The 17,550-nt window shown below is 38.5% G+C and overlaps 4 protein-coding genes across 7 annotated transcripts; 1 reads left to right on the plus strand and 3 right to left on the minus strand.

The window, feature by feature from the left end:
• Nucleotides 1-239: 239 nt before the first annotated feature.
• LOC117633455 (probable cyclic nucleotide-gated ion channel 5) lies at nt 240-5,774 on the minus strand. 3 transcript variants are annotated; one of them, XM_034367073.1, is made up of 8 exons: nt 5,544-5,766; nt 4,519-4,605; nt 3,515-4,088; nt 3,094-3,306; nt 2,368-2,672; nt 1,984-2,095; nt 1,278-1,514; nt 240-1,117 (listed from the first exon to the last, which is right to left on the minus strand). In XM_034367073.1, the coding sequence occupies exons 2-8, from the start codon at nt 4,575-4,577 to the stop codon at nt 419-421; spliced, it is 2,199 nt and encodes a 732-aa protein (XP_034222964.1). In that variant the 5' UTR covers nt 4,578-4,605; nt 5,544-5,766; the 3' UTR covers nt 240-418. The 3 variants fall into 3 exon arrangements, with proteins under 3 accessions (XP_034222964.1, XP_034222965.1, XP_034222963.1); XM_034367074.1 differs by having other exon boundaries at nt 284-1,117; nt 4,519-4,563; nt 5,514-5,774; XM_034367072.1 differs by having other exon boundaries at nt 284-1,117; nt 5,514-5,769.
• Nucleotides 5,775-7,300: 1,526 nt separating this feature from the next.
• On the minus strand, nt 7,301-10,833 carry LOC117634510 (1-acyl-sn-glycerol-3-phosphate acyltransferase BAT2, chloroplastic). Of its 2 annotated transcripts, none has more exons than XM_034368651.1 (8): nt 10,469-10,833; nt 10,325-10,368; nt 9,875-9,947; nt 9,238-9,432; nt 8,736-9,142; nt 8,550-8,651; nt 8,149-8,449; nt 7,301-7,737 (listed from the first exon to the last, which is right to left on the minus strand). In XM_034368651.1, the coding sequence occupies exons 1-7, from the start codon at nt 10,503-10,505 to the stop codon at nt 8,234-8,236; spliced, it is 1,074 nt and encodes a 357-aa protein (XP_034224542.1). In that variant the 5' UTR covers nt 10,506-10,833; the 3' UTR covers nt 7,301-7,737; nt 8,149-8,233. The 2 variants fall into 2 exon arrangements, with proteins under 2 accessions (XP_034224542.1, XP_034224543.1); XM_034368652.1 differs by lacking the exon at nt 7,301-7,737 and adding an exon at nt 7,761-8,024.
• Nucleotides 10,834-12,872: 2,039 nt separating this feature from the next.
• LOC117634025 (APO protein 2, chloroplastic) lies at nt 12,873-14,568 on the minus strand. The gene is made up of 3 exons (XM_034367924.1): nt 14,343-14,568; nt 13,915-14,255; nt 12,873-13,816 (listed from the first exon to the last, which is right to left on the minus strand). The coding sequence occupies exons 1-3, from the start codon at nt 14,514-14,516 to the stop codon at nt 12,982-12,984; spliced, it is 1,350 nt and encodes a 449-aa protein (XP_034223815.1). The 5' UTR covers nt 14,517-14,568; the 3' UTR covers nt 12,873-12,981.
• Nucleotides 14,569-15,255: 687 nt separating this feature from the next.
• LOC117634026 lies at nt 15,256-17,469 on the plus strand. The gene is made up of 2 exons (XM_034367925.1): nt 15,256-15,757; nt 16,382-17,469. The coding sequence occupies exons 1-2, from the start codon at nt 15,452-15,454 to the stop codon at nt 17,216-17,218; spliced, it is 1,143 nt and encodes a 380-aa protein (XP_034223816.1). The 5' UTR covers nt 15,256-15,451; the 3' UTR covers nt 17,219-17,469.
• Nucleotides 17,470-17,550: the final 81 nt, after the last annotated feature.

Here is a 17,550-nt window from a genome sequence, read left to right on the forward strand (position 1 = left end):
TCAGCCATTGATAGGGGCCCACGCTCATCAATGGTTGAGAATGCTCCACGGATGGCATTGGCAGCATTCTCCTTAAGAGATTTAGCTCATTTGTTTTGTGAAAAAAGAATAAAGTACAATTCCCCGACTAGTTTGTTTCGGTTCTTTAATATGAACATCGTAAACAACTTCCTGCACAAAGAAAAAATTTGCAAGCAATTTCAGGCATTCTGCAGGGTTTTCAACGCATCTTTGTCAAATGATAATAATAAGGTAACACTAAAATTAAAAAAAAGACATTCGCTCAATGGAAAACAAGTATGAAACATCAGTTTTAACATTCTTCACGTTTCCAGCTGGAATTTGTGTATAATACATTGATTCTGACCACCTAGAAAATAGAAACTAATCAGTTGAACGAGTCATAATATATTACAAATCAATCAGCAGTTTCAACACTAAAATCAGGTTCTGGAGGCTTTTGTAATTTGACCAATTCTCGAGCACTCTTTGCATTCCTATTTCGGTGAACACCACGAAGTGCATTGGCAGCGAACCTGGAAGCTAAAAACGTGGCACCGATGCTATATGAACCTCCAGCATTGCTTCGTACACCTCCAAACACTTCTGTTTCTCCTTCCTCTTCCTTCCGGCGAAGCTCCATGTTTTTCCTCTTGGAATAACGACGCCATGCTGCTTGAATAAAGCAAGCAGCCCATGTCCGCCACTGCTGCGAGTAGAAACGGAAGGTGTGCTGAACCTGCCTACTGTGAAGGCGCCTAAACTGACTGGCAACAAATTTCAACTCTTCAGCCACAAGGGCAAAAGCCTCAACCTCTGTCAAAGCCCTTACCGTCCTAGTAGATGATGGTAGGTTAGAACCAGATTTTGGATCCAGCGCCCAAGTTAGAAGTTCCTCCCCACAGAAATCACCTTCTTTCAGTAAACTGCGGTTAAAAAACCCACTCCTACCCCCATCTGTTGTTACACTCTCCAGGCGACCACGAATGATGAAAAGCATCTCGTCAACTGGATCTCCTTCTCGAACTATGTAAGTACTCTCTGTGAATAAACTTGGTTTCAGTCTCTCACAAATAGCATCAAGCAACCTCTCATCCATATTCTCAAACAGAGGAACCTGCAATAACCAGCAAAGTAAAAGATCGATACAATAGAAAGGAAACTGAAATAAATTTACAAATAAGCAAAGCTAACTTCATCTAAAGGAGCAACCAACAAATATGCAAGCAATTACCACTAGAAATATACACAAAGCATGAAAGAATTACTAATCATACCCTCCTCACTAACGCCAAACAGAGATGCCGTTTAATATCTCTCCTAAGATCCTTTGGTAGACTCTGAACCAAACTCTGCTCGTCCACCCCACGTGTTTCCAACCACTTATATTGATCATATCGCCTAACACGTTCCCTTAGGTCTTGTGGGAGCAAGCGGTGATGCATCCACTGCTCTGAATCGCGTCTTTTGACCCTCATCTCCTCAAGTCGAATAGTAAGAGATTGAAGGTAGGTCTGTCACAATACCATAACAACCAGAATATTAGCACTATCAGATCATATTCTGCTTTTCATGCTGCATTATTTTTACAATGGTAAGATTTGAGCAACAAGCATATATTTAGTAAAAATTGGAACCCAATTAAACCAAAAGATAATCGCAAAAAAAAATACACAACGGAAAGGTACAATTTCCTTTCTGTATCTTTGTCTCACTCTGACTCTTAAAGACTATGAATAAACCGAAGCAGCCAATATGACTTTAATATGAAACCAAAACAACCTCTTCAGATTTATTTCATCATTTAATCAAAAGAGCATCCAAAGCAAGAATAAGCCCGACCAAAATCAGGATGCCACAATCTTATATCGTGCACCAAAATGAGTCACCACCAAAAGCTTCAAGAGTCTCCATCAGACAAAGGATTATACACAAAGGTGCTAAATGGATGTTATAAGCATCAACTGTTATTTGCAAGTTTACCTGCATGTTTCCTATCAGAAGTGCAAAGAGGATCAGTCCGAATATAGCTAGTGATATGGAAAATATAACCTCTCCAGGATAGGTACTGGTTGCAAGCCCCTGGCCAAGTGTACTATACACAAAAGTCATAGAAATGCTGTTAAAAGCTAAAACTTTCAAGCCCACAAGAGACAACAGATAGGAATAACTATAAGTGAAAATCATTGGAGATGCAAGAAGTTAGTTTGTGAAAGGAGTGTTAGAGTATGTTGGCATGCTAAACAAATAACCAAGAAGTAAAAGATATCTTTACACTGAGAAACTAAAGTTACCAACAACAATTAATGTATTTTTTAATATTTTGTACTTCAAGTAAAACCACCACATAAAAGAAAATATCATTACCTTAAATTCTGTAGTCCCCACCATAAGCAGTAACAGTATTTGGGGAGGAACTTCTTGGATGAAACAACACCAGATGATAAAGCTGATTTGTAGATTCCAAAATCAAAGTAGGCATTCTGGTCATCTGTTGAGCATTTTGACTGGATGTTTCCAGTAACAATGGACCAAGTCCCAGCATCTAATATGTTTTGGTTCCCGCAGTACAAGAAATTTTTATCACATGATTTTCCAATATCAGTACAAGCCCTCTGCCAGCATGTATCATTACGTTCTAAAGCTAATAAATACCAAAATGCCCCAACTATCTGCAAATATTCATCCAACAGATATTAATTGCCCAAAAGAAACATATAACTCCCATGGTAACATATGAAGCTTAAAAGAAAAATTAAGTACTTGACAGAATTAGACATGACCATGAGTGAGAAGGAGGAGACATTTTTTACCAAGAAAACGTCCAGCATGTTTGCAACTTATATGAGGATAATTATATATGTATTACAGACTGCATGGTATCTACATAATGAAGAAACAGACAACTAGTTATAAAGGTAAAGATACAACTACACTTCAAAATTATATTGCATGTGAAAAATATAAGGCCAAAAGGTCTTAGGAAAAGTTTATGACTAATAACCTAACAGGGAGATTAGGGAAATTGAATAACATAGAGCAAGTGAACAAGGCAAAAAACAATAAAGAGAAGATACCAAATAAGGTACTCACATGACTAGCGAGCATGTATAATAGCAAGTAACATGCAGCACCTGCCCAAGCAGTTTCAGCAAAGACGCCAGCTGTTCTTTTCAGTTCTGAAGTCAAAGGTAAGACTCGAACAAGTCTGGGAATATACTGAAGCAAAACTATGAAAAGCAAAGCCTGTTTTGTAGCAAGCACATCTGAACCTTTGGACCTCTGAAGAAACCTCCAAACTATAATCTGCACCAATTTACAGCCTTTTAGTTTTAAGCGCATAGGGCTAACACTTAGTTGATATTGGTTACATCCAGTTCAAAGTATCTTTTAGATATTCTACTACAAAATAAAATATGCTAATTTAGAAATAAAAGGAAAGAACAAATTAAAAGCCAAAACTATAGGAAAGAGGTACAGTATTGCGGAATAATTTACGGTAACACACTCTTACCTGTGGTAGTGGTAGCACAGCAAGAAAATCAATAATGAAATATCTCCGTAAGTATCGCTTGGCTATTCGTGCCGGATCAATCACCAGTTCACCTCGTCCAAAAACCCGAGATGATGGAGCAATGTAAGCTGTCCTAAACTGGAGAGCCATGTGAATAAGATAGAAAGCATCAACAATCATCCGCAATGTGGTCGCTATGATAGCCAACCTTCGATCTATACCAAGACAACTCAATGAATTATTGATGACTGGAAGATAGAAAAACAGAGGGTCCACAGACACTGCCAGAATACATGATATGACGAAAAGTCTATTCCACAACAGGAGAAATTTGTCCTGAGGATCAAATATCTTCTTGTCTGACCCTTTAAGATCTTCAGGGAACACTGCACGAGAAATCCCAAATCCAAGTGATCGACCGATCGACTTAAGTCCTTCAGACCCCTTTCTCATTCCTCTCTTAAAAGATGTATCCCTGGCAGGACCAGTTCGGCTTAGTCCCTCAATATTAAATCCACATCTTCTTGCCCCACTATCAGAAGGTGATGATAACCTAGAGTCCAAGTCATCGAGCCTGGAAAATAAATAAAAAGCGCCAATAAGCACGACATTCGATGCTGTTTTAGCAAATGACCCAAATCTAAATAAACAGGTCCAATAACCAGGAACTATAATATCTCAATTAATCAATACACAATGCAACATGAATCAAATATTAATATTTTGAAATAATTATAAAGAAAACAATCTAGAAGGTAAAACAGTTGCATAAACAATTTTCCAACCATAAATCACAACACATTTGCTAGTTAGGTAATTTGCTATCTTTTTATTGGATATGGAAACACCAGAATCCTAAACTTTTAAGCAGGCATGATATCTCAACTAGTCATTCCAACATGTACAAATGTTGGTACGACTAGTTGACTAGTTGATCCAGATCATCATATTGGGTAATGATGCCCCTAAAAAATTTGCAACCAAACAAAAGTTACATCTCATACCTGACAAACTTCTCTCTCTGCCCTCCCAAGTACTGTGACTTGTAACTGCAATCAAACATTTTACTCAATCAAACACATCAATGCCACCTGCATATAAAAAAGCATATCCAATTAAGTGCAAAATAGCAGGCATCAAAGTCATCATATTCAGGTCTACGTGGCTGAGCTATCTCACATCTGACAAGATTGGCCTCATAAACACCAACCAACCACAAAGGAAGTATGAATCTAGAAAACCCTAAGTTCCAATGATAGTGCTTTACTCATAACTTAGAAATATAATGACCTGATTTATAGTACACTAAATGTTTTTAACACTTCGACGTAACCAATGAAGGCTAAATTTATAGTAAACAAACTGGCATCTATTGCTATAACCTGAAATTATGTAGCTCAGATCCCCAGGATAGTCAATAGTGCATACACAAAGCAGTCGAAACCATTGTGTTAGTGACCTACTTATGACTTCCAATTTTATTAATTTATTCCCTAAGAACAACATCTAGCTAACCATTTCCGCAGTTCAGATACAAACTCTTCAATTTTCTCCACTCTTTTTTCTTTTTTTCTTTCCCATATTCTCTAATTGTACGGTAGATTAAGGCCTTTTTTGTCAACCATCGGATCTCCAAATAATGCTCATGTAAAGCCAATTCCTTTCATTTCTAGCATAATCCAAGACAACCATAAATTACCAGAACCGCTGTTTCCTGGCGTTGATCATCAATTTAAGAACCTCCTCAGAAAAAAAAAGAAAAGAAAAAAAAAAAGCAATGAACATGACTGAGTTCAAGGAAAAGCTGTGTGGTGGTAGATGAAGGGTAGAGTGGTTCAAACCACAAAACCCCACAAATACATGCAATAAAATTACAGTAATTTCAATCTATGACAGAGATTTCCTGCAATTTACGGAAGAACCCATATTGTATAAATGCGTATCTGTGCAGAAATGATCAAGCACGCGGGATTGGAAAATATAGATAAAAGCAACTCACAGTAAAATCCGTAGGTCTTTAGATTCTTACTCCGTTCCTTGTGCCTTAACAGACAGAGAGATTGTAGTTATACAACAGCGTGTCGAGAACAATCAAAGGAAAGGACGATGTCACGAGAGAGAATGAATGAATTCCGAAATAAATTGAGAAAGAAGAAAATAAGTCAATGGTTTCCGAAATGTTTTCACAACACTGATGAGATGACAACAGAGCTCAACTTGCAAAAAGTCCTTTTTCTTTTCCTTTGTTATTGCGTGTCTCTCACCACTACGTTATCTAGGATTATTGGTTTTTCAGATAAAGGGTTATTTACTCAAATGGTTATTAAACTTATACCTAAGTTGCATTTTGGCTCTTCATTTAAATTATTTGTTCAAACGGTTCATCAATTTTATATTAATCAGCAACTTGATCATTCCGTTACATTCTGTCAATGTTGCCGTCAAATATAAGAGTAAAACAGTTCAGTTAAATAAAATACTAAATAAATTAAAAACTAAAAACTAAAAATAAAAACCTTTCTCCCTCTCCCACCTCACAACCCCTAGCCCGATAACCATCACCCCATCGCCCCACCTCCTTCTCCCCGCACCCCACCCTCTCTTCCCCTCCCTCCTTGTCCCCACCTCCTCTCTCAATCTCTCTCTCTCTCTCTTCATATATCCCTGTAGGCACATCTATAGCCTCTCTATATTTAGGAAACTGAAAGCGAAGGGAAGAGAGAGGAAGAGAGGGACGAAGAAACAAAGAGGCTGGGAGAGAGAGGTTCAGTGGGGTGGTTTTTTTTTCCGTTGTTGTTTTATTCTTTTATAGTTCTTAATTATTCTTATTTTTTAAAATTGTATTAATTTTTAATCGCATATTTTATTTTATTTTAACTATCAAAAGTCTTATTTATCCCTTATAAATGTAGCATGTACTGCTCACATGATTAAATTTAACACAAAATATAACAGTATGACCAATTTGTAGATTAATAAAAAGTTGGTGGACCATTTGAATGAAATTTAGTGAGAGACTAAAATGCAACTAGGGCATAAGGACCATTTGAGTAAATAATCCTTTAGATAAATAGATTTATTCCAGCAGTTGTAACTTGTTTGTAATTAACCATAATATCGGTTGATTATCAAATTAACTAGTCTAACTTTGGTTGGCCGGATTAGATTTAGGGAGATTCACTATTATACCAAATATGGGGACCCAAATTATAAAAATACCCCATATGAAATAGACTTTAGAAACACACCCAAAGCCCATTTACAACATAACAAAAAAGCTTTTAACTTCTTATAAATTACAAAACTGCCATCAGTTTCTTAAAACAAGCCCAACTCTAAAATCTCATAAAAATACCAAAAACACTTAATATGGCATCAAAGTAATTTAATAATTAATATTAAATTTAATAAGGTCAGCTGTCATTTTTTGAATTTTTTTTGAGTTTGTTTATAGAAATTCAATTGTGTAGAGTTTATTTATAATATTAGTACTAGAAATGGGTATATCACTAAATATCTCTTAGATTCACAGGTGCAAATGACCTCTTCAATGTTTCAAAAATTATATGTGAAGAAAGACACTAATTTTATTTTTCCTTCCAAATTCCATTTCTAGTGTTAGCAGCATGCACGAAGCCTTTCCAAAATCAAAGAGATATAATATAATTTGATGGAAAATGAATCACCATTTTAATTTTTAGTCTTTAATTTCATGATCATGCGATTAAAAAGTCAAACCAGGATTGCTCCGCAAAATTTCATGGCCAAAGCTCAAACACAGTCACCTTAAAATAAAATATTTGATTTGCTTAACGAGTAATTATCGTGTATAGTGGAGGCGCTCCACATTATTATCCATCCATCGCAATATGAGATTGGATTTGAGACGTGGGGGCATATTTCTATTAAAATATAATAAGCAAAAGACTGATAAGAAAAAGAAGGGTATAATCTTGGTGACAAAACGAAAAGGCCTCCCTTTTATTTATTATCTCTAAACATTGGAAGGCAACATTGGTCAAGACTCCTGGACCCGGGCCCTGCAAACCCTTGGCTTCTCTCTGTGGATATTGGGATGAAGACATTTACTTTATTAGGCCGCGGCGCCGCTTGCAAGTTTGTAAGTCTGGCACGGCCAAGGAGACGTTACAGATTCAGACAGACGGTGACTCATTTGCTCTGTATCTGTATCAGCTATGATATGATCTATCCACAACCACAACCTAAAAATAAGTGGCAAAACATGTTTAGTTACCTTCACAGCGAACACGATTTATTTGCCAACTAATGCAGCAGCACATTTGTACAAGAGAAGAGACCAAACAAACATGTTCTCAATATATAAGCCTATACAGCATTCAGTTTAAAACCATTAAAACATTACTTGCAATATGAACAAGAAGCAAATTAGAAGAAACTATCCGCCTAGGGAGGAGGAGGGAACCATCCACATGTTACAGTTTAACCTTGTGATACACAACTTTATCTCTACTGCACCACGGCTACAAGTCTAAACAGGTGCATGATCGAGATTAGCATGAGCATATAGTTTCAAATAGCTCTTATAAACTTTAGCATGAGCAAAATTGGCAGCAATTAGTAAGCAGAGAGGAAATTCAACAAATGATTCATACCTTTCTGAACCTGTTTCGTCAATCCACAGCAAAGGATTTAAGCATGAACCATAGAAACCAATCAGAACATGTGGCAGTAGATATCTCAGCCTTGACGATTGAGTGCATCTGCGATTATGTTTCTACTTTCACTACACAGTACTTCTGTATCATTTCCTTGTATAGGCTTATGAATCACAACTTTCACAGATCCAGTATTCAAGATAGCCTCCCTTCCTGGAGGCATGATTTTTCCAGTTCCTATAAGGGTAATGGGCACTACTGGTACCTTGGTTTTTGCTGCAATACTGAAGGCACCTTTCTGCATGTCAACAACAAGTTCACAAATTTCATAATTATCTTTATTTAAAGAGAACTACACATAATCAGCAAACAAGGACAAAGAATAGAAAATATCTCACCTTGAAAGAGCCTAATTTTCCATCTTTACTGCGTGTTCCCTCAGGAAAGAAAAAGACAGAGGCCCCCTTCTTGATAAGATCTATGCAACGCTTAAGACACTCCTATATACAGAAGCCAACATATTTTAAAACCATAGTTTAGATAATGATTGCATTTATATACACGGACCAAAAGAAATGGAATACCAATTGACTTTTGCTGTCCATGCGCTTTAAAGGAATTACACCCATCAGAAACATGGCCCACCCAACAATGGGATAGAGAAATATGCTAGTCTTGCTGATAAACTTAAAGGGTCTCCCAATTGTAAGAAGAACATATATGTCTAAAAAGCTCTGGTGGTTGGAAACATATACAGCAGGAGCATCTGGAGGTGGCAAATTCTCCAGTCCCTCAAACTTGATCTTAACAAATGGTGTAACAGTAACAGTGGCCCAAACTTTGGCAATAAACATATGAGCTTTTCTTTTGTATCGATCCAACAACAGAACAAAAGGATGGGCTACCAGCATCAGCACAAAGAGATAAATGGCATTGAAAGCAGTAATGGCATAGAAGCCTATTCCCCTAAATTTTGAGACCGTATTTACTTCTGCACTTCAAAAAAATAACAACAGGTCAGTCAATTAGATTTATAAGGTTGCTAACAGAAGGAAGTAACAACAGAATAACAGTAGTTAGAGAAACCTGGCAATGGATAGTCAGCACCAGTGGTCCCAGCTTCAGTAAGTCCAGATCGTCCAACTGCATACCTGGACAACCTATGGTGGGTGTGCAATCTAATATCATAATTTGGTCTTCCAAAGTCCTCTTTTGCATCAATGTTGCACCGTGATATGCCACCATGCTTCCTTTGAATGCATAAAACACTACGACAAGCAACTGAGGGGAAAAAAGAGGCATCATAACCAGATCTAAACGACAGGACAAAAGAGTAAATGAATCTGCAAGGGAGAAGGAAGAAGCTCATACGGTCCATTCAAACATCCATCTCAAAACATGTGCCTTTAAATCCAGACATCAGCTAGATATGCGTGGTTTGATGTTGATACAATAGAATGAATAACAAAAAAAAAATAGATTTGTCACAAATATTAGCCATACAAGACGATTCCACAATCCACACACTATCTCATATTGTCTTGGATTTCTTTGAAATAGTTGTGTAGATCATACATAATCCTCATGGCTAATAGGCAAAAACCGAGAATTTTGCATAAGATTGTAAAGGTAAATATATTACAAGACAGCACTCAATCATGAATGTACTTGGACTTGGAGCAAAAATCACGTGAGATACTAAGCTAAGAATGCCTATACTTACATTTACTTAAATTTGCCAAAATGGGCCATCTGCATGGAGAGCACCCAATCGAGAGTCCCTTGTAAGTGAATGGCTGCATTATGAAGAAAATGTCAAAGCAATTACACCAGCAATGGACGGAAGAGGGCAGTGGGTTTGGTGCTTCTTCTACCAACGATGGTAGGCGAAGGGATCAAATTAAAAAACATAAAGGGCTACTGCCACATAAATACACCAAAGCCTTTACCAAAGTTGTGATGATGCTAAGTGTGTGTAGCCTGCTGAATTGGTGTTCATTGCCCATAATTCAAAATGCATTATATTATATAGACATCAAACTACTAATTCCTCAACTTGATTAAAAATGAAAACTTTTCTTTTCCCGTAAGTCAAACAGATTTGAATCAAAGGAAGACAGCTAGAGAAAATGGGATAAATTATAAATAAATAAATAAGGTATAGAAGAACTACCGGCAAAAAAGACGATGTTGAAGCAAACCTCGATTGCCTGTGACCTGATACGTTGAAGTAACCACAGAGAGTGTCAGCCCAAATTTTAATTCTTGTCCATAATTTAAAAAAAAAGAAACAAAACGAGAAAAGGATGATATATACAGAGTACAGCATGGGAAGGTTGAAAAGTGACTTCCATGGAGGTTCAAAGAAAAGATTTTTGAGAATTGAGTCAGTGTGAATTGTACGGGGATTAGGGTTTATAGTCCTGGGATGGGAGCACATCAGTCACGTGCAGTGAGAAATTCAAGGCATATCCCTTATCCTTGATTAGTTTATTATTCTAATATTGGGTTTTTTCTGGGTGTTCTTGTGCTTATGAATTTGCAAAACGAAAGTGATTGTCTTTGTTGGTGTTGGATGTATCGGGGTGGGGCTGCTTGTGATATGGTGAGACCGCCAAAGCCACAAGCTTCTTCTTTCTTTCTTTGCTCCTTTCCGCTCTAAATCTAATCTACTGCTAAAATCCAGTTAGACAGCTTAGACTTGGTAAAAAAAGGAGGAGGAATATTTACATTATGCCCCATCTGTTAACACGTTCCGGGAAAAATCAGTGGATACTTGAAAACTTGGGGTTTTTTCTTTTTTCTTTCACATTTCTGTTTTGCTTTTCGTTTTTATTAGGCAATTTTGTATTTCTGGTTTGTTTTTATTTTCATTATGCAATTTTGTTTTCCAAATGCCATATTTCACAAACTTGTTCTCAGAATGAAATTATTATTTGCAGGTTGATGATTACTACAAATGGACTTGATGCCAGTAGTTGCTCATGCACATGAATACATTTGACAATCCTTTGTAAATATATTGGAGACCAACAAGTTACAAGAGCATGACCAACATCTTATTTGCTCTTCAGCCAGTCATATAAAAGCATTACAAGTAAAAAGAGAACCCCAACAATTTTTCATTTAAAAATAAAATAAAATTTACCTCCACAAATATAATGTAATAATGATATAAGGCATGACAATTTGTTCTTTTTGTTGTTAAAACAGAGTAAGCTGAAGTTGATATTTATGAAGTTAATTGTTAATCTATTTGCGGGGGTGAGTGTTTTCTGGATGGGAAAATCCGGTGGCAACTTTGGCAACGTCTAAAGCAGATGCCTCCGGCTTCTTCTTGGTGTATAAGGTGAAATAACCAATGGTGACAATTACGGCAAAGCCACCAAGAGCCATTCTCATTGGGCAGAAGGACACCTTTGATGTCTGATGGAGTACCTCCGTTGAATGCTGCGCAGGTGACGGACCCTTCATCCCCTGTGCGCCTGCAGCAGCCTTCACTTGTTGTGGTCCTGCCATTGCTTTGAATTCTCTCTAGCTTGAGTGTGCCTCTTGCGAAGTAAAACGATGTCCCTTCCTTTCTCTGTCTCTTTGTTTATCCGGACGTACGTCTTTTTCTTTTGCGGGTGTGTGTCTGTGTGCTGAGGTGGTTATGTACGCTTGTGGGCAGAATAAAGTGGGGGATCTGAGGTTGCTGAAAGAAATAGAATGCATACAAGTGTAAGAAGTTATGGCGTTAACCCATTAGGACTTGTTCCATGCAGCAGCAATAGGATTGCTCTATGCATGTGGCCTTAATTACCCAATAACCACTTTTTAAGGGTCAACAAATTGACCCTTCCAGCGAAACGAAAGTGTTAAATATATCAAAGTTTTCAATCCATATTCGGAGCTCAAAGGGGCAATGCTGCTTATCTGCATTCTCAGTTAGGTGCATTTTCCTAGCTTTTGAAGCACCTCACCTATGAATTCATGTGGAAGAATCAAGGCCAATAGATTAATTGAACAGATAGTCCAATCCAAATGGCCTCCATGCCAACCTCTTGCGGTCTCATTTGAGTGTGAGCCAGAGGTTTAGAGAATTGAGCAGCGTGGAGTATGGCCTTCCCTGAAAGTAGGATAGCACACGAGTGTTGCACTTGATGCATTATCCTGCAGGCTGTGAGTCATTTATACTCAAGGCGACCAAAGCACAGCGAAACACTAAACTAAGATCCAAAAGACAGAACAACACATAACAAAACCAAATTATAAAGAAGCTGCACAGCAGCACAGAAGTATAAAGTAACACATCAGCCATATATACGAGGAAACCAGCAAATGCCCCCGGATGGGGAACCGCTGAGAGGAGCAGCATAAAATTATAAATTAAAAAAACCCCACAAGTATAGAAAACACACTGCAAGGGCGCGGTATGCAGCAACTGAAGAGAACCGAGCACCCCAAAAAAATTGTAAAGCCAAACGGACAATCAAGCAGAGCAAAACTCCACTCCATGAAAAACTGCAAGATTGAACTTTAACTGCAAAGACCTGATTCTAGCTTTTTGTTCAAGCGACATGGTAAGATGGTGATTGTTACATTTGATGAGATTTTTCCTCGGGTCAAAGAGGAAGGGTGACTGAATTACTCTTCTTTGGAGGTCTCAAAAATGGTTAGGTGATACAAGGATGTTTTAGATCAATTTTCATTGTTTTGGGATAGAAAAAAGCAAGGTAATATGTACAAACAAATTATCTGCAATAATTTTTCCCAGCACTCAATTCCAATATTCTACGTACAATTTACATTGTACTGAAAAGAAGAGGGGGTAAAGATCAACTCATCTCATCAAACTACCATTTCAGCTTCTTTAATGGTGGAGGGAATTCCAACATCCAACCTCATGGTTGGTCTGTATTCTTCTGGCACAGCAGCACCCCCCTGAATGCACATTTCAACAACAGCAGGGGCTTGCCCATAGAAGTTCCTGAGCTCCCTTTCCATTGGTGGTCCATTTACATCTGGAACATGCCACACATATCTTGGCGGTATCAAGTCATTGAGCACTGCCGCCTGCCAACCATGTTGCCCATTTCGTTGTTGGTGTTTGAAGGCTCCACAGTTCTGAGCCTTGTGCCCACTGGGACCCACATGAACCTCAGGGCAATACCCACAAACCCTCACCAGATACATCTTCATTAGCCTCTTGGCTCCTCTCCTCATCTGGTCCCATGCTCGTAGTGTTTCCTCAGCAAGCAAGGTTGTTTCTTCTTCATCTGATGGGGCTACTATCTCTGAATCGGGTATTTCAATCAAGACGGGTCTCTTGGGTGCTTCAGTGTCACTGTCTGGTAGCTCACTTTCATCTGCATCAACAAATTCACTTTTTGAAATGCGGATGATTGGCTTTCTTCTCCTTTTAGTGGGATATTCTGCGACATCAACTCCAGCTTGGATGCAAAGCTCAACTATTGCTGGAATTCTAGGAATTGAGAATCTCTCCTCATGAGGAATGCGTCTTCCAAGGCGATCATAGAGGTGGAAAGCTTCAACTGGTAAGAATACGTCATCAACGGTCGCATTTGTTATCCACTCATGAAGACCCTTACGAATGTTAGCATTTGCACCTTTACATGATTTGAACGGATGCCCAACAGGCCCCACATGAATTTCATTACAGAACCTGCACACGAGTTCAGTGATTAATGAAAGGAGCAAAACTTAATTTCCATTTAATTATGCAAGTTCCTTTCCAACAAAGTTCCTAAAGGTAACACCAACCTGCAAGCTTGCACAGGCACCACCTTTAACAGCTTCTTCAAATTATTGATCAATGTAATTCTTGCATTGAAGACGTCATAGGCAACTGGGATAAGGGTCTTGACAAGCAAGCCATTCTTAGGAGGAGGAACTGGTGTTTTAGGCTTGCCCTTCCTGCTCTTAAGCCTTTCCCTGGCAGCCCGCCTCAAGTCCACAATGGGGACTGGAAAGGGCTTCTTCTCCTTTTTCGAATAGTATTTCGGAAAGTCAGAATTTTGAGGATGATCGCTCCTCACCACCAATGCTTGCGATTGGGAAGTTCTTGACTTCAATGAAAGCTTCAGTACATTGCAACCATGCTCCTACAAATAAATTTAACCAATTAAAATCACAGTACTAAATTTACGCAATCTTCAATTGAATAGTAGTGAGAATGAATGTCAGCATACCTGAAATCGAAAAGAATCAATGGAAGTAAGAGCAGGGTAAACGTGGAGATTCAGAAATTCTGATTTTCCATTGAAGGAAGCCTGCAAGGTCCCAACTTTGGGACGAAAGCCCATTCCTTTACCACAGAACAAAGCTATAGTGCCATGTGAGAAATAATGAGAGCTGCTATTCATCTCTGAGACCAAGTGCTTTCGCAGCAAACATAACAGCCGAAGAGAGTGTTTCGACCGTAGCTTTGTTTGTGATATGGTTTCCTTCCTCTTCTGCAAGTCACCAACCAAAATAATGCGACACCGTTTCGTCAAAAAAGAAAAACCATTTTGTACCGTATAGCCGTGGGGCTATAAAATTAAATATTAGAATATATTTAAATAGTATAGCCGTGCGGCTGTACTATTAAAATATACGAATATATTTAAAACGTATAGCCGAACGGCTTTACTATTAAAATATTCGAATATATTAAAAACATATAGCCGCGCGGCTATACGTTTAAAATTTTCGTATACATTTTCAGAATATAGCCGCGCGGCTATACTATTAAAATATTCGTATACATTTACAGCGTATAGCCGCGCGGCGATACTCTTTAAATATTAATATATTTTTAAGATATAGCCGCTCGGCTGTACTATTAAAATATTCGTATACATTTAAAGCGTATACCCAGAGTATAGCCGCCCGGCTATACGCTTTAAATATTAATATATTTTAAAATATAGCCGCACGGCTATACGCTTTAAATATTCAACCCCTGCACTAACCGGAGAATGGTAGATAATGGAAGATGAACCAAATTCATAGGTGGACCGTGGATCACTAAGCAAAACAAAGTATTGGACCTTAACAATAATGATAATGGATTTGCTGCGTCCTTTCAAGACCAGGAAGGAAGTGGAAAGGGAAGGGAACAAAATAGTATCGTGAAGGTGAAGGCTACTACTAAAATAAAGAAAAATTAACTTTTTTACAGGACAAAAAGGAGTGATTTTTGCTAAACCCATCTCTCTCTCTCTCTCTGCAAGTTCATTGCCTCCAAATCTAAACCTTTATCAGAGACACAGGACAGAACACAAAGGAGAGGCAGATAGAGAGGGAGAGAGAAGCCATGGAAAGGCTTCTGTTCTCTTCCTCCCCAACCCCTTTGAAACTCCATGTAAAACCCTCACCTTTTCTCCCTCCACTCGCTCGTATTGCCTCGGCCAAACTCAACTTTCCCGCTTCCCAACTGCCCAATCTCAGACGGGTCAGCTTGGTTTCCTGCAAACATCAAAACCCATCTCCAATTTTTTCTTCTTCTCCTTCTTCATCAGCGCCGTCCAACATTTTACCGGCTCTCTCGCCGAACCGGCCGGAGTTGCCAAATCCGCAGATTATCAAGAAGATTGCAAATGGGGCTTCTACCCAACGCAAGGTAATAGACATCTCTTGTTTTAAATGACAGAAATTGATAAAAGATATGACTTTGATTAATTTTATGTTGTGGGGTTTCTTCGTTGTTATTGCTACAATCATGTGTTGAAATGTAAACAATTGGTTTGATGAGTGATGAAATGTTTGGTTATTTTCCACGGAGTACTTTCTGATCCGAAATGTTGTCGTTGTCTGATCCAAAATGTAGTTTATTTGCCCTCTAAAACTTGCATAGTTTTGTAGTTTAGAATATGCAGTTTATTCATACCAGATTGTAACGTCTCATCGTGGACTCTGTGTTAGCAACTGCTTGTCTACTTGGTAGCACCCTCAAAGGAGGTTTAGATCTAATCTTTAAAAGAGAACTGCGGAATGTTAACAGAGAGTCACTGTGGTAATCATGGATTGAAGTAGGAACATAGGTTATACTGTGTACACAAGTTTCCGTTATTTCCATCGAAGTTTCGTATTTGGTTCTTGACTACTATATCCACAACGACCACTATCAAAATGAGATAGATGGGGCGTCTGCAAATTCCCAGCTACAGTTTCACCTTTTATATGCGACCATTAATCCATTTGTTTTGACCAGATAACTTACTTGTTATATTCTTTTGGTGATCAGGGCCTGATCACCAGGGCATTTGTTGTGCTTTCTGCCCTTGTTTTGATCTTAATACAACCAGCTTGTGCACCAGCGGCTTATGCATCCTTTCAAACTGCAACAAAGACAGGTAGCCCAGCTGCTGCTATCGTGGGAAGACTGATCCAGACTGAATTACTTAGTAGTGCATGGACTGGGTTCTTAGCCGGTTGCTTACACACATTATCAGGTCCTGACCACTTAGCTGCTTTGGCTCCACTCTCAATTGGACGCACCCGCATTGAAAGTGCTTTAGTTGGAGCCCTCTGGGGATGTGGCCATGACGCTGGCCAGGTTACCTTTGGCTTAATATTTCTACTACTAAAGGATCGGCTTCACATTGAAATTATCCGAACATGGGGCACAAGAGTTGTGGGCATTACTCTACTAGTTATTGGTGCCATGGGCATTAAGGAAGCTTCAGAAGTGTCAAGTCCTTGTGTTGCCTTAGAGAATGGAGAGTGTGATGCTAGTGTATATGAATCTCTAGAAAACCCTACCGTTGGGAAGAAGAAGATTGGTTTTGCTACTTTTGCCACTGGAATTGTCCATGGGCTGCAGCCAGATGCATTGATGATGGTCTTGCCCGCTCTTGCTTTGCCATCTCGCGTTGCTGGTGCCGCATTTCTGGTTATGTTTTTAGTTGGGACCGTAGTTGCAATGGGAAGCTATACAGTCTTTCTTGGCTCATGTAGTCAGGCACTAAAGGATAGAGTTCCCAGAATAACAGAGAAACTGACATGGGCTTCTTCCCTGGTTGCAATTGCTCTTGGATCTGCCATAATCATCAGCCAGTTATTCGGGTATAGCCTGTATTAGTATTTTTGAGCGAGTAAAGATTGACATTTCCAGGCTTCTCCACGAGTGTTAGATAAAAGATCTTAGAAGGATTATTCGATTTGTTTAGAGCAAAAGTTCATCTGCTCAGCACCTTTTCTCAGTGAGAGTACCATCTTCTTTTTTCTTCACTTTTTTAATTGAAGCTTTTTACAGTTTTAATAGAGGGCAACCCTTCCACAAATGTAATATTTTTACGGTAGAAATCAAGATTGGTTTAACGATTTGCTTTATATTTCATGTTTAATCTTTATCCAGCCAAGTTGTTCTATATTGTTGCACCAGCTGTTCATAGCAGTTATCAACCAGGGGAA

Source organism: Prunus dulcis, chromosome 7 (genome assembly GCF_902201215.1).
Source record: "Prunus dulcis chromosome 7, ALMONDv2, whole genome shotgun sequence".
Lineage (NCBI taxonomy): Eukaryota > Viridiplantae > Streptophyta > Magnoliopsida > Rosales > Rosaceae > Prunus > Prunus dulcis.